General features: G+C 47.1%; 1 protein-coding gene across 2 annotated transcripts in view; it reads right to left on the bottom strand.

Moving 5' to 3' along the window:
* Nub1 (negative regulator of ubiquitin like proteins 1) overlaps nucleotides 1-8,934 on the bottom strand; it is a 31,442-nt gene extending 22,508 nt beyond the window's left edge. The window contains exons 1-4 of one of the 2 annotated variants that reach the window (XM_051152180.1): nucleotides 8,817-8,920; nucleotide 7,968; nucleotides 5,174-5,290; nucleotides 197-364 (exon numbers count right to left, since the gene is read on the bottom strand). In XM_051152180.1, coding sequence (XP_051008137.1) covers nucleotides 197-364; nucleotides 5,174-5,290; nucleotide 7,968; nucleotides 8,817-8,887 — 357 coding nt within the window. In that variant the 5' untranslated portion in view covers nucleotides 8,888-8,920. Of the gene's footprint in view, nucleotides 1-196; nucleotides 365-5,173; nucleotides 5,305-7,967; nucleotides 7,969-8,816 lie in introns of both variants that reach the window. The other variant, XM_051152179.1, reaches the window with a different exon arrangement.
* Between the last annotated feature and the right edge of the window lie 5,026 nt (nucleotides 8,935-13,960).

The raw sequence follows: 13,960 nt of genomic DNA, 5'->3' as shown, positions 1-13,960 counted from the left end.
CACTGGGCACTTGGGAGGGCGAGGCAGGAGTATCTGGGTGTGTCAGCCTGGTCTACAGAGTGAGTTCCAGGACAGACAGATCCACACAGAAGGACCCTGTCTCAAAACACCAAAGCAAACAAACCAACAACACGCCCCAGCTCTCCGGTGGATCACAGCACTAAGCTAGTCACAGTGTGCTTGGGCAGTCACTCACTTTCCGGAGTCTTGGAGGCAGGAACACCTCAATCGTGGCAATCCCAGTTGCTCGGTAGTGTTCATTTCCTGTGCCCCGCTCAATTGCTTTGCGACGGATTTCTTCTATTATGTTTTCCACTTCATTTTCACAGCCCTCTAGCCGGTCAGAGTACTTCTTAGCAAGGTCCTATGAGGACAAACCAGAAAATGCAGTTCAGTAGAGGACCACTGCACAAGTCTTGTTGTTGTTTTAATCCTCAAAGCAACATAACTCTGATAGGTGGAGGCCCCCACTTTACTGAAATTCAATCTGGGCTCTCAGGGAGGATTCAGGGAAAAATTAAAACACTTATAAATAGTAAAACTAGGCAAAGTGAGAGTGGCTGCTACTATTCCCGGGGGACGAAAGGGGTAGGGCTGAGGCCCCTGTATCTTAAGACATTATTTCAAGAAGCAGTGAACCAGGGCCATCAAGATGGCTCACCAAGTAAAAGCACTTCCAGCCAAGCCTGACTCCCCGTGTTCAATCTCTGGTCCTTACATAATGATAGGAGAGAACCAAGTCCCATAATTGATTTCTAACCTCCAACGTGTGCTGCATATGAGAGAGAGAGAGAGAGAGAGAGAGAGAGAGAGAGAGAGAGAGAGAGAGAGAGAGAGAGAGAGAGAATGCGCGCATGCACACACTTTTTTTTTTAACTGAAGAGACTAAAGAGATGGCTCAGTGGTTATGAGCATCTGTTACTCTTACAGGAGACCTGGGTTCAGTTCCCAGCATAACTCCAGCTCCAGGGAATCCAATGTTCTCCCTCTTTCTGACTTCCAAGGGCAGCAATCATGCATGTGGTGCATACACATACATGCAAGCACATAAATATATGTACGCACACATAGGTTTCACTGTGTATGTAGCCCTAGCTGTCCTGGAACTCACTCTGTAGATCAGGCTAGCCTCAAATTCAGAGATTCGCCTGCCTCTGCCTCCCAAGTGCTGGATTAAAGGTGTGAGCCAGCACTACCTGGCTGTTGTTTGTTTCTTAATTTATAATTTTTCTTTTTCTAGATTTATTATTTAGTGTGTATAAGTGTTTTGTTTGCATGTCTATCTGTGCTCAACATGTGTGCCCAGTGCCTGAGGAGGTGGTGACCTCCATGTTGGTACTGAGAGTCGCACCTGAGTCTTTTGCAAGAACAAGTCCTCCTTAACTAATGAGCCAGTTTGCCAGGGTCCTACTAATTATACATTTTAAATAGGCACCAGGAGAAGACTGGAGGAATATACCAATATCAATGAAGTTTACTCTAATTTTTAAGATATATTCGTTGAGATAGGAGCTCATATATTCTAGGCCGGTCTCAAATTTACTATATGTCAAAGATGACCCTGAACTTCTGGTCCTCCGGCATCTATCTTCCAAGTGCTAAAATTGCAGGCATGCTTAGAAAACTGTCTTTTTTTTTTTTTTTTTTAAGATTTATTATTATGTATATTGTTCTGCTTGCATGTACACCTGCACGCCAGAAGAGGGCGCCAGATCTCAATATAAATATTTTTATATTTAAGAATACATGTGTGCTACGTAACTGTGCTTTGATCAATGATGGGCTATACATTAGACTGTGATCTCATAAAATACGATGCATAGTGAACTAAAAAAGTCCTATTACCCAGTGATGAAGGGGCCACTTTTAAAAAGAATGATTTTCATTGTTTATATCTCAGTATATGTACATGTGCACGTGTGTGCAAGTACCTGTGGAGACCTTCAAGAAGAAGGCAACAGATGCCCTGGAGCTAGAGTTACAGGTAGATGTCAGCCTCCTGATGTGGGTGCTGGGAACTGAACTGTGGTCTTCTCCAAGTTTCTTCACTGTTGAGCCATCTCTCCAGATCTGAAAGTGGCCAGTTTAATGTCCATGTTGCATGTCTGTGGAGATACTGGTGTGACTGTGTCTACTGTGTTGCCAGTCCTATCAAGCACAGCACACACAGTCTTGTACAGCGTATGAGAGCAAACCGCTACAAAACCAGCCCTGTTGGTTAGAGTGCTCCTTTGACTTTTCTGAAGTGGTTTACTGTATCGGAAGGGGCAGTAACCTCAGGCTCCTGCAAATCACCCAACCAGGTGCGAAGCAAACCCACATCTCAGGCATATCACCCAACCACGGTCTCGGCATTCCTGGCACTGAAGGCATGACCGTAAACAAGCCGACTATGAACTAGTGAGCCTCCTGCCTCAGCCTGCAGAGTGCTAGGATTTCTGGTGTGTACTACAAGGTTCAGCTCTATTTATTTTTAGTTCAGAAATAAATGTTTTTAATCACTACAAACCACGAAATTTAAAAAAAAAAACTTTGAAAATCAATTTCAGAGCTGGGCATGGTGGCACACGCCTTTAGTCCCAGCACTTGGGAGGCAGAGGCAGATGGATCGCTGTGAGTTCGAGGCCAGCCTGGTCTACAAAGTGAGTCTAGGACAGCCAAGGCTACACAAAGAAACCTTGTCTCAAAAAAAAAAAAAAATCAATTTCAGGGCCAGTAGGATGGCTCAACAGATAAGGCCCCTGCCCAAGCATAACTACCTTTATATTTCCAGAATCTACGTGGTGAAAGGAGAAAACTGACTCCTGCAAGTTGTCCTCTGACTCCTCATGTGCACCGCACGCACGCACGCACGCAAATAAATATAGGAAAATATCATTTTCTTAAAACTCTAATGACTCACTCCTAAGCATGATAGAGCACACCTGCAATCTGAGCACTCAGGAGGCAGAAAAGGAAGATCAAGAGTTCAAGGTCATAGGGAATTTGAGGGAATCTAGGCTGCATGAGACCCTGTTTCAAAAAGCCAAAACAGAGCAAAGCACCAATCAACCTACCAACCAATAAACCAAAACCCTAGTTACCTAGAAAGGGCATTTTTTTTTCTTCTGATAGCAGGTAATTATAACATTAACTTGGGGGCCAACAGTTCAATTTGCCCTTGATACTCACTACCTAGAACTCCACAGGTCTTAAGGTGTATGCAGTCCTACAGAATACCCCATGTCAGGCACCATGTACCAAGCACCAGTCTCCAGGTAACCATCACTGCCTGGCTACAAAGTATAGGGTTCCCATGCTTGACAATTTGCTACAGTGACTCAGAACTCAGAACAAGCCCTGGGATTCCAGTTTCCCTCAAAGCTGAAGAGGAATAGTGCACCGGCTGCTGGGCCCTGGGTGGAGCATGCCACAGTGAGTGTGCTACCCTCCGGGTCCTGGGTGTCTAAAGTACAAATCTTAGGGCTGGAGAGATGGCTCAGAGGTTAAGGGCACTGACTGCTTTTCTCAGAGGTCCTGAGTTCAATTCCTAGCAACCACATGTGGCTCACAGCCATCTATAACGTGATCTGATGTCCTCTTCTGGCCTGCAGGTGTACATGTAGGCAGAGCATATACATACACAGTAATAAATCAATAAATCTTAAAGAAAGAAAGAAAGAAAGAAAGAAAGGAGGAAAGAAAGAAATCTTAGGAGCCCATCATTTATATATTCTTGGTTGTTTTTGTTTGCTTGTTTTTTGAGACAGGGTTTCTGGAACTCACTCTGTAGTCCAGGCTGGCCTCGAACTCACAGAGATCTGCCTGCCTCTGCCTTCCAAGTGCTGGGATTCCACCACCTGGCCTCATTTACATATGCTATGAGGCATGGCTGACTCTATCCTAGGCTGCTGATGATGGAAGCTATGACTAATGCTTAGCCCCTTCCCTTCCTGAAGCTGGAGGGTGGGATGGAAGGCATGCAGCTTCTAACCAAGGCTTCTTCCTTCTGGCAACCACCCTTCCCGCAAAGCTGCCAGGGCCACCAAACAAGATGCTCCTGACATCCTAGCCATTCTAGAGAGCTTTAGCTCTGGAGAGAAGACCAGTGTCTTTCTCACTGGTTCTCAAGTCAAGACACCATAGCAGGCAAGTTCAAATAGCATTAAACCAACACCACATACAAGTCAAGGTTTGAATGTCTGTGTTAAAAGCTTAGTGCGCAGCGTGGCACTGCTGGCAAGTGGTAGAGCCTTGGGGTGGTATGAAGGTCCTTGAGGGTAAGGCCTGCAAGGGGTTTATGGGACCCACTGGCCACATCTTCCCTTTTAAGTTTCCTGGTTCTGGAGGTGAGGCATTTCCTTCAGCACAGGGGATGTCCTGAGACTGTGGTTGGGTGATATGGCTGAGATGTGAGTCTGCTTCATGCCTGGCTAGGTGGCTGCAGGAATCTGAGGCTGCTGCTGCTTCCACACTGCTTCACAGTAAACTATTTCAGAAAGGTCAAAGGAGCACACTCTAACCAACAAGGCTGGGTTTGCAGCCATTCTCTCATTATTAAACAGGACATGCTGCGCATGGCTGTGCGTGACAGGACTGACAGTACAGCCCTCATCTCTGCCCTGAGGCTTATCCTAGTGAGCCACCCCAAACGGAAGTCCCAAGGCCTCAGGCCCAACTCAAGCTTGAGGAACCTCCAGAACAATGAACCAAAATAACCTTTTCCTCTTTACAAAAGTCATTTGCTCCAGCTGCAGTATTATGGTTAAGGTGACTAATACAATGCCTGGGGAATCAGGACTGCAGCTGGGGAGTGGCTTCACAGTGAAGGGCTTGCCTAGCCTGTGTGAAGCCCTGGGCTCTATTACTAGAGCTGAAAAAAAAAAAAAGGTGGTAATTTGTTCACTACTAATGGTGAAATTTTCCACAGCTGTGCCTGGAATTTCTGGTGACTTCAGAATAGTTATTTACAGCCAGGCGTGGTGGTGCACACAGTGCTTGGGAGACAGAGACAGGCAATCACTGTAAGTTCGAGGCCAGCCTTGTCTACAAAGCAATTTCAGGACAGCCAAGATAACACAGAGAAACCCTGTCTCAAAAAACAAAACAAAACAAACAAACAAAAACTAGAATAGTTATTTACTAAGGAGGTATAACACTGCAAAAGATTTATATGTAAGAAAAAAAAAAATACCTTTAAGGCCAAACCAACTTCTTTATTTTCATCAGTATATGGAGGTTTCCAAAGTTGAATTCTGTCTTCCCTTAGAAACTGGGTCAATTTCGCTTGAAGATATTTCTTCTGTGCCATCTTTGAAAGTAAAACTGCAAATCGATAGTACTCATGTTACATTTTAAAACACTGTACGGTTATCTAATCCCACCCAGGCATTCTGCAAAGCAAATGGAATTCCCTCCATGCCTCTGGTCAGCTTAACCTATACTATTGTATCCAATTATGCGAAAGGTTACAAAATATTTGTTGTTGTTTTGTTTTGTGTTTTTGCCAGCTAGGGTTTCTCTGTGTAGTCCTGGCTGTCCTGGAACTCACTCTATAGACCAGAGTGGCTTCAGACTCAAATTTATCTGACTGCCTCTGCCTTCCAAGTGCTGGGATTAAAAGAGCACATGACCACACCCCGTTTAAAGTGTCCATTTCAAACTTGATAATATGTAGCAAGGAGTAGTCTACTCTCCTCCCTCACATTACACACTATGCTGCTACTCAGTAGCAGCTGAGCCCTACCTCTCAGTTTCTTACTCTGCTATTGTTCTCAAAAAGACAAGAAAACGGGCTGGCTAACAGCTCAGGAGTTAGAGCACTGGCTGAACTTCCAGAGGACTCTGTTTGGTTTCTAGCATTCATGTCACTTTACAGTTATCTGTAACTTTAGTTCCAGGCAATCCAAGGCCCTATTCTGGTGTACAGACATACATATGAGCAAAACACCCATACACACTTTAAAAAAAAAAAAAAAAAAAAAAAAGGTAATGGTTACACAGAGCCCTGGCTGTCCTGGACTCTTTGTAAAGCAGGCTGGCCTTGAACTCACAGAGATCTGCCTGCCTTGTCTGGGATTTAAAGGTGTGCAACACCACGCCTGGCTCAAGATAATATTTTTTTGAAGACAAGACAAACCCTTTAGCAACCCAATTTATAGCTTGTAAATTCTCTTACACTTTAGCTGCTTTAATTCAAAGCCTAAGACTAAGCACAAAGAAAAGCTAGTCTGAACTTTGAATTATTAGTAATAAATGTTTATATAGTTGAACTTTAAAAATTAAAGTGTTAGCTAGGTAGGGTGATGCACACCTTTATGCCAGCACTTGGGAGGTAGAGACAGGTAGATCACTCTGAGCTCTAGGCCAATAAATAAAATTAAAGAATTTATAACACTGCACTAATTCACTTTTTGTTGTTTTATTTTTGTTTAGTTTGAGACCAGGCCTCACTTTGTAGCCCCCACCAAACTCAACGCTTCAGCATCCACAGTGCCTGAGTCGCCACACTGCACTCACACGGCTTCGTGGTTTATTTTCCCTGGTACTTTTGAGAGTACAATAGCACATCCACATCTACTGTTCAATCTAACTAGATCGATGCAGAACGCTGGATCAGTTTACTGCTCAGGAACTCCAGGTCCCAGTGCCAGAACTGGCATGGGACATCTGCCTACAATATGGACTCTATTTTGTCTCACAATCCCTTGCTGCTTGTCCCCAGCATGTAACTTCTCTTTTCTACACAGGAGCCATGGCCGCACCCATCACACACCAGCACAGCTACTCCACCGGGTGGGAGAGGCTGCTGAGAGCTAGTGGCAGCTTCCATGGGTAGTGAAGTGTTTCAAGGGTTGCCAAATCAACCAAAGGAGGAAGCTACTCACTCCTGATTAATGAACATGAATTTCAGAGTAGAAAAAATATGGGGTAATATAACTTAAATTTTCCTTTTTTCACCTGTGGAGGGCTAATACTTAAGAGTCTCCGAAACTTAATCCACCTGACAGTTAAGCCCAGTTAAGCATTATTCTATAACTGTGCTTTTAAAAGGATGCTCAGATCTACCTGAGAATGTGAAACAGGTCGTCAGGGCATGGGATGAATGCTGAAAGGCTGAGAGGGAGGGAGGGAGAGGGAAAGGGAGGGAGGGAGGGAGAGGGAGGGAGAGAGGGAGAGGGAGGGAGAAAAAAAGTGGAGGGGAGAGGGACAGAGGAGGAGAGGAAGAGAGACTAAAAGGGAGGGAGGGGAGGGAGAGAGGGAGAAGGAGAAAGGGAGGGAGGAGGAGAGAGGGGGAGAAAGGAGAGGGAGGGAGAGAGGGAGAGGGGGAGGGGGAGGGGGAGAGGGAGAGGGAGAGAGAGAGAGAGAGAGCAAGAGAGCGCATGACAGCAAGCTGTGGGGGGTTTTTTTTGGTTTTTTTTTTTTTTTTTTTTTTTTGGTTTTTAGAGACAGGGTTTCTCTGTGTAGCCTTGGCCGTCCTGGACTCACTTTGTAGACCAGGCTGGCCTCCAACTCACAGCGATCCGCCTGCCTCTGCCTCCCGAGTGCTGGGATTAAAGGCGTGTGCTACCACGCCCGGCTCGGGCTGTGTTTTTAGTCACTCACTATCACAACCCTCATCTGTGGCCCACATTGCTGTCAGCTCTATATACCACTTAAGGGTTTTTTCCCTTTCTTTTTTTTATAAGACAGGCTCTCCCTACTTAGGTTTGGCTGTCTTGGAACTCACGCTGTAGACCAGGCTGGCCTTGAACGCACGGAGATCCACTTGCCTCTGCCTCCAGAGTGCTGGGACTAAAAGGTGTGCCTCACTATGCCTGGTTTAACATAAGATTTAACGTTTTAAAAAAATTAAACAAGGCTGGGCGTGGTGGAGCACACCTTTAATCCCAGCAATCGGGGAGATAGAGGCAGGTGATTCCTGTTGAGTTCGGGACCAGCCTGTTCTACAAAGTGAGTCTAGGACAGCCAAGGCTACACAAAGAAACCCTGTCTTGAAAAAACAAGACAAAACAAAAATCACAACAACCAAAAAAACCCAACAACAAAAAATTAAATCACCGTCAACGGCCACGCCTTTAAGTCCAGAATTAGGAAAGCAAAAGGCAGATCTCCATGATTTCGAGGCTAGCCTGGTCTACAAAGCGAATTCCAGGGCAGTCAGAGCTACATAGCGAGGCACTGGCTCAAAAAACAAAAATATATACACACATATATATGGATTACACACACACACACACACACACATATATATCCATTCACTGTAGCCAAACTTATGAGACTAGTTACAGGCAACAAAATGGCACGTTAGGTCAAAAGGAAGAAAATCTAATATTCCAGTTTTCGATTTTAACTGGAGAACTGCGTGTCATGTATGTCGCTGGGCGGTTCACATCATAACATGGAAAACCACTAAGTCCTGAATATCAGCTCTCAAAACTAAAAGTGGAACGCTAGGAATTAACTAACGTTGAAATACTCACTTTCACGTCTGTAGTCTATCAACCCAGATTGCCTCTCTGGGAAATAGCACGCGATTAGGGTCTCGTATTTAAAAGTAAGAGCAAGGGAAGGAGGCGAGGACAAGCTCGCGTTGTCACCCACAGCCATCAGCTGTCCTCACACGTCAGCCCCTGGCAGTCAGTTGACTCAGCGCAGCTGAGGCTGACATCGGCTGTCTGTCCCCCGGCCTCTGCCCGCGGCGTCCTCCTCCCGCTCAGACCCGAGCCTGCCCGCCGCGTCCGCCCCGCCACCCCCGCCGCGTCCACGGCCCGCCCGGCCAGCCGGCCGCGCAGCCAGGCCCAGGCCCGGGTCGGTGCCCGCTGCAGCCGTCTTACCTGCGCCACCGCCGCGCCAGCTGCGACCGGACGAGTGCCCGGATGCCGCCGAGGCCGCCGTTTGTTTTCATTCCGGGTGAGGCCGGCCCCGCCCCCGCCCCCGCCCCTGCTCCCTCGCGCCGTCCGGAAGGTGGGTCGTGGGTGGGGGCTGCATGAAGGGGTGGGACCGGAGAGCTAGTGGGGGGAGCGGAAGACTTAAGGACTGTGGGAAAGGAAGAGAGCCGGAAAAACGCTGTTGTGGGCGGGGCTAGTGCCTCGTGGGCGGGGCTTATATGGGGCCAGTGCGGGGGGGTGGGGCGGGGGGGTGAGGGCGGTGGAAACGAAAGGGATGGAGCGAGGGTTGTGATAGAGGTCTGGCTATCGGTGGGCGGGGCTGATCGTTTGTGGGCGGGGTCAATGTGGGCGGGGCGAGGGAGAAAATGGAGACAGGGCGGCCTGTAGGTGGAGCTGTTAGGTGGGAGGGCGGGGCTAAACTGGGCGGGGCGGGGTGAAGAGGGGCGTGGTGAGGAATGGCGGTGAGGCAGTGCATATATATATGGCTTAAACTATTAAAATTTGAGTTATGTGATTCAACGTTTATCAGTACATTTGAAGAGCTTCCTATCTATAACCATAAATAATTTAAAAACATTTCATCGCTTTCAATATGAACCCTGAACCCATGAGCAAGCTGACACTTGTCTAAAATCCCAGAATGTAGAGACAGAGGCAGGAAGATTTCCAACTCAAGGGCAGCTTGACCCAGTCTCAACAATAACAACAAGATCTGAGCACATTGCAAAATACAACTCAGACCCTGCTCACTCCTTACTTCCCTACCTCTGACTTCGCCCACACCCTGAACTAAACGACTTTCTGTTCTCATAAAGTTGCTTTGTTCAGGCATCGCATAACACTGATATCACACAGAACCACAGGTGAGCTGCATACATGTGCTTGCAGCACTTGAGAGATTGAGGTAGAGTCCCAAGTCTGAGGCCAGCCTGAGCTATGTAGGGAGACCCTTTCTCAAAAGAGCAAACAAATGATACCATACAGTACATAATCTCCTACAACCGGCTTCTTCCACTGACTCGAACTTATTCTTTCTTTCTTTCTTTCTTTCTTTCTTTCTTTCTTTCTTTCTTTCTTTTTGGACATTTTCAAAGGTAACCCACAGGGTAGTACATGTTGGTACTTAATTCCTTTTTGTTGCCAAATGATTTCCACTGGACCAGCCACTCAACAGTCCGGAAACTCCAGGATAGCAGGCGTCCCCTGTTGGGGAGTGCACCTGTGAACACTAGTGTCCAAGTTCCCCTTTGGGAATGGGTTTTTCATTCTATAGGGTGTCTTGGAATGGAACTGGTGGTTCATATGGTAACTTTAGATTTCGTCATGGGTGTTACGTGTGTGTGCTCATGTGCACACATATGGGAGCCAAGGGAGGATAGTGGGTATCTCCCTCCATGTTCTCCATCTTCTTTTTTGAGATGGGGAGTCTAGGCTTCTTTTCCTATTGTGATAAAACAAAAACAACAACAAACTGACAGAAGCAGGAATGGGCTTACAGACTGCCATGGTAGCGAAACCAAGGCCGCAGGAGCAGGAAGCAGATGGAGGGGTTGCATGCAGTCAGGAAGAGAGAGCCATGAACGTGTCTGCCCCCCTCTCAGCTTCCTCTTCATTTACGCACTGCAGTGTAGCGAGAAATTTGTGGGGATATGGTTTTGTTTTAATCACAGGTGTGGGGATAAGCGACTGCTTTACAACACGTGACTATGATTTGCCTTGTGTACTAGCGGGAGTGTGGTTTTGCCAGCTGCCGATAGTTTCTGTGAATATGTGATGCTTGGAATTCTAGGAACTTTTCAGAGGCTATATAAATGCTAGGGCCCTGAGAGGTGGGCGGTGTTGCTGTTGTTGGCTGGTTGATGGTTGCTGCACAAAGAAACAAAAAGAAATTAGATATCCTGACAGCAAAGGTCAAACTTGTCCCAAGGAGCTCAATGCCCCTAATCAACAGGAAGTAGTCTAAGGATAACCCAGTAATTGCTCAGTCCGTTAGGCTGGGTACCTCAGCAATCTCAAACTGCTACTGCAGGCGTATGTGGGGGGGGGGGGGCGGGGGGGTTGCTTAGAGAGATGCTGGTCTTCAGGCCATGCTAGAAGCCAAACAAACTAGGTTCTGATATTAGTGAAGGAATGCCACAGCAGCAGAGGAACCAGTAAGATAGAAGAATTTGCCAGCAAGAGTGAAGGGAAGCAAGCAAAAGCAAATGTAATCCTCCTCCTTCTCCTTGGCATCCTTTTTATCTGAGCTGATATGGGAAGGTGATGCTTATATAATAATAATTTGACCAAGGGGATGGAAAGAAAGATGGCCCACCTGGAATTGCTGTCCATGTAAAGACAGCATCACCAACATCGTGATGCCAGCCGATGAAATGCGCTCACCCTGAGAATCCCGTCCCACTCCCCAAGGTTCACGTAACCCTGTTCCCTGAAAATCACCTAAGAGTTGCTGTTCCACTGGTAGGGCTCCAACCTGCTTTCTCTGGGCATTTACCTCAGAACTGGGATACTCAGAGCCATCCCGCCTGGCTAGGCTTTTTCCTTTGTCTGGTGCCTACACTCAGGTGCCTGGACACGCTAAGGGAAGAAGCAGACCCCAGATGGCTAATGCCTAAGAGAAGGGTGGGGGGAAGAATTTCTTCACAAGGCACTCCCCTCTGGACCAGAATCCCGAGGACTAACTCATCTGGCTCCGCCCTATGGTGTGCAGTGGCGCCTGGATGTGCTGAGGGAGAGAGCAGATCTCAGAACAACAATTTTATATAAAAGAGGCAACAGACTTTAAAGTTCAGCCAAGTGTGGTGGCACACGCCTTTAATCCCAACACTTGGGAGGCAGAGGCAGGCGGATCCCTGTGAGTTCGAGGCCAGCCTGGTCTACAAAACAAGACCAGGACAGCTAGAGCTGTTACACAGAGAAATCCTGTCTCGGAAAAAAGAAAGAAAGAGAGAGAGAGAGAGAGAGAGAGAGAGAGAGAGAGAGAGAGAGAGAGAAGAAAAACATTTAAGTCCATTCTTGACTTTTCTGGTAATTACAAGCAGTTACTAGAAGGTGGAATTCAGAGGAAATTGGTGTAATCATCCAAGTCTGGGGGACTTTCCATTTTACTTATTGTCCTTGTTTCGTATCCATGGCTATGATGAAATAACCTGACAAAAAACTCATTATAGGAGAGGTAGGAGTTATCTGGCTTACCTTTCCAAGCTACGATCTGTCACTGAGGGGAAGTCGTCAAGGGAGGCACTTTAAACAGCGGGTCACATTATATCCATAGGCACGAGCAGAAAACTAAACAGTGCATCTTTGCTTGCTTGTGCTCTGCTCAGTGTGTTGGCGCTGCCAGCCCTGCCCCGCCCCCAGCCTTATACCATTCAGGACTCATGCCTAGGGAATGGTGCCACCCACAGTGAGCCTGGTCTTCACACATCAATTAACTTAAGATAGTCCTGACGGAGAGATAAACATGTTTTTTGTTTAATCACAAGTGGGGGGATGAGAAAAAGACTTGTGAGAGAGCAGGAATCTTTTAATGAAATCTGGACAAGACATTTATAAGGCAGGGAGTGACTAATAGGATTAAGAAAATGAGGAGAAGCCTGGCGTGGTGGCGCACGCCTTTAATCCCAGCACTCAGGAGGCAGAGGCAGGTGGATCACTGTGAGTTCGAGGCCAGCCTGGTCTACAAAGTGAGTTCAAGACAGTCAAGGCTACACAGAGAAACCCTGTCTCCAAAAACCAAAAAAAAAAAAAAAAAAAAAAAAGAAAAGGAGGAGAAGGAGTGGCTGAGAAGGGTAGTATTGAGCCAGGCAAGGTGGCGCACGCCTTTAATCCCAGCACCAGGGAGGCAGAGGCAGGTGGATCTCTGTGAGTTTCAGACCAGCCTGGTCTACAAGAGTCCAGGACAGCCAAGGCTACACAGATCAACCCTGTCTGGAAAAGCAAAATAAAACAAACAAACAAACAAAAAAGGGTGGTGGTGGTGGTAGTATCCAATTGCAAACTGGACTGTCAATGACCCACTAGCCAGAGACATTGAGCTGTTTCTTAGATTTTTTGGAGTTCCTCTGGAGCTGTTGGATCTTGTCTTTTACTATACCTGACTAGTTGGCATAGGAGCCACATTCCTCGCTGAGGAAGAGACAAAGACCATCTTTCTCTGCTGTTAGTAAGTGTAAGCCTCACCACTCTTTATAGCGTGACAGCAGCCAGTGGGTCTATTTGACCTTGGAGGGTAAAGATGATCTGAGCCACTTGTTGGAGATCTTGGATGAACTTAGGTGAAAACTGAGGTAAATCCTGAGGAAAGTAGTCAGTCCTGCCACTCCAGTGCTTATTATAAGTGTTGAAGCTAGGAAGGGAGAGGCTTCCCCTATAAAGTTCAGCTCCAACTGCTGGGAACCTTCCCCAATGCAAGCGCTATACAGCCTTGCTCAGGTAGGGGAAAGTTTCCCCAGGGAAAGTGTTGCAGTTCTGTTGTGAAAGACACCCTGGCAGTCAGGAACCAAGGAAATACCACAAAGTCACACCACACAACAAAGCTCACATAAGAGATTTATTGGGAGGGAGGAAGCCAGGAGGGTGGTTGCCTCCACTCCGGTGAGAAGCAGCAGGGAACTGTGCAGAATGCAGGGTTTATATAGGGGTTGGGGCGGGGTGAGGGAGCTTTCCAGGGTGGCCTGGGATTAGAGGGATTATGTGGCCTTATCTTCTGGGGGCAAATTCAGGGCTTGGTGGGATTTTTATTTTATTATGTATTTATTTAGTTTTTGGTAGCGTTGGGCCTGGCCATTCTCCCACTTTGGGCTGTTAGAAAACAACCCTTACCACTGTTAGGGAAGTCTGGGCTGAGGCCTGTCCACTTGGGCTCCTGGGTGGTGGGGGTTGTGGGGGGGGTGGAGGAGTAGAATGCCGCTTTTTCTGCCTTGAGGGTTTACAAAGTTTCCATGGCAGGGAAGGCCTGCTTGAGTTGGCCTGGGTAACCAACATTCCCCTCCCCCTCTATAAGCTCCAAGTGGAAGCTGAGAGGCAGAGAAGGCCAGGAGGGCATGGAGAAGCTGCAAGACTTCCAGGTCAGAGGTGAGAGACAGGAG

The sequence above is a fragment of the Acomys russatus genome, chromosome 10, assembly GCF_903995435.1.
Source record: "Acomys russatus chromosome 10, mAcoRus1.1, whole genome shotgun sequence".
Taxonomy (NCBI): Eukaryota; Metazoa; Chordata; class Mammalia; order Rodentia; family Muridae; genus Acomys; species Acomys russatus.
The sequence above is the reverse complement of the archived record's forward strand: the minus strand, read 5'-3'. Positions and strand labels throughout refer to the sequence as shown.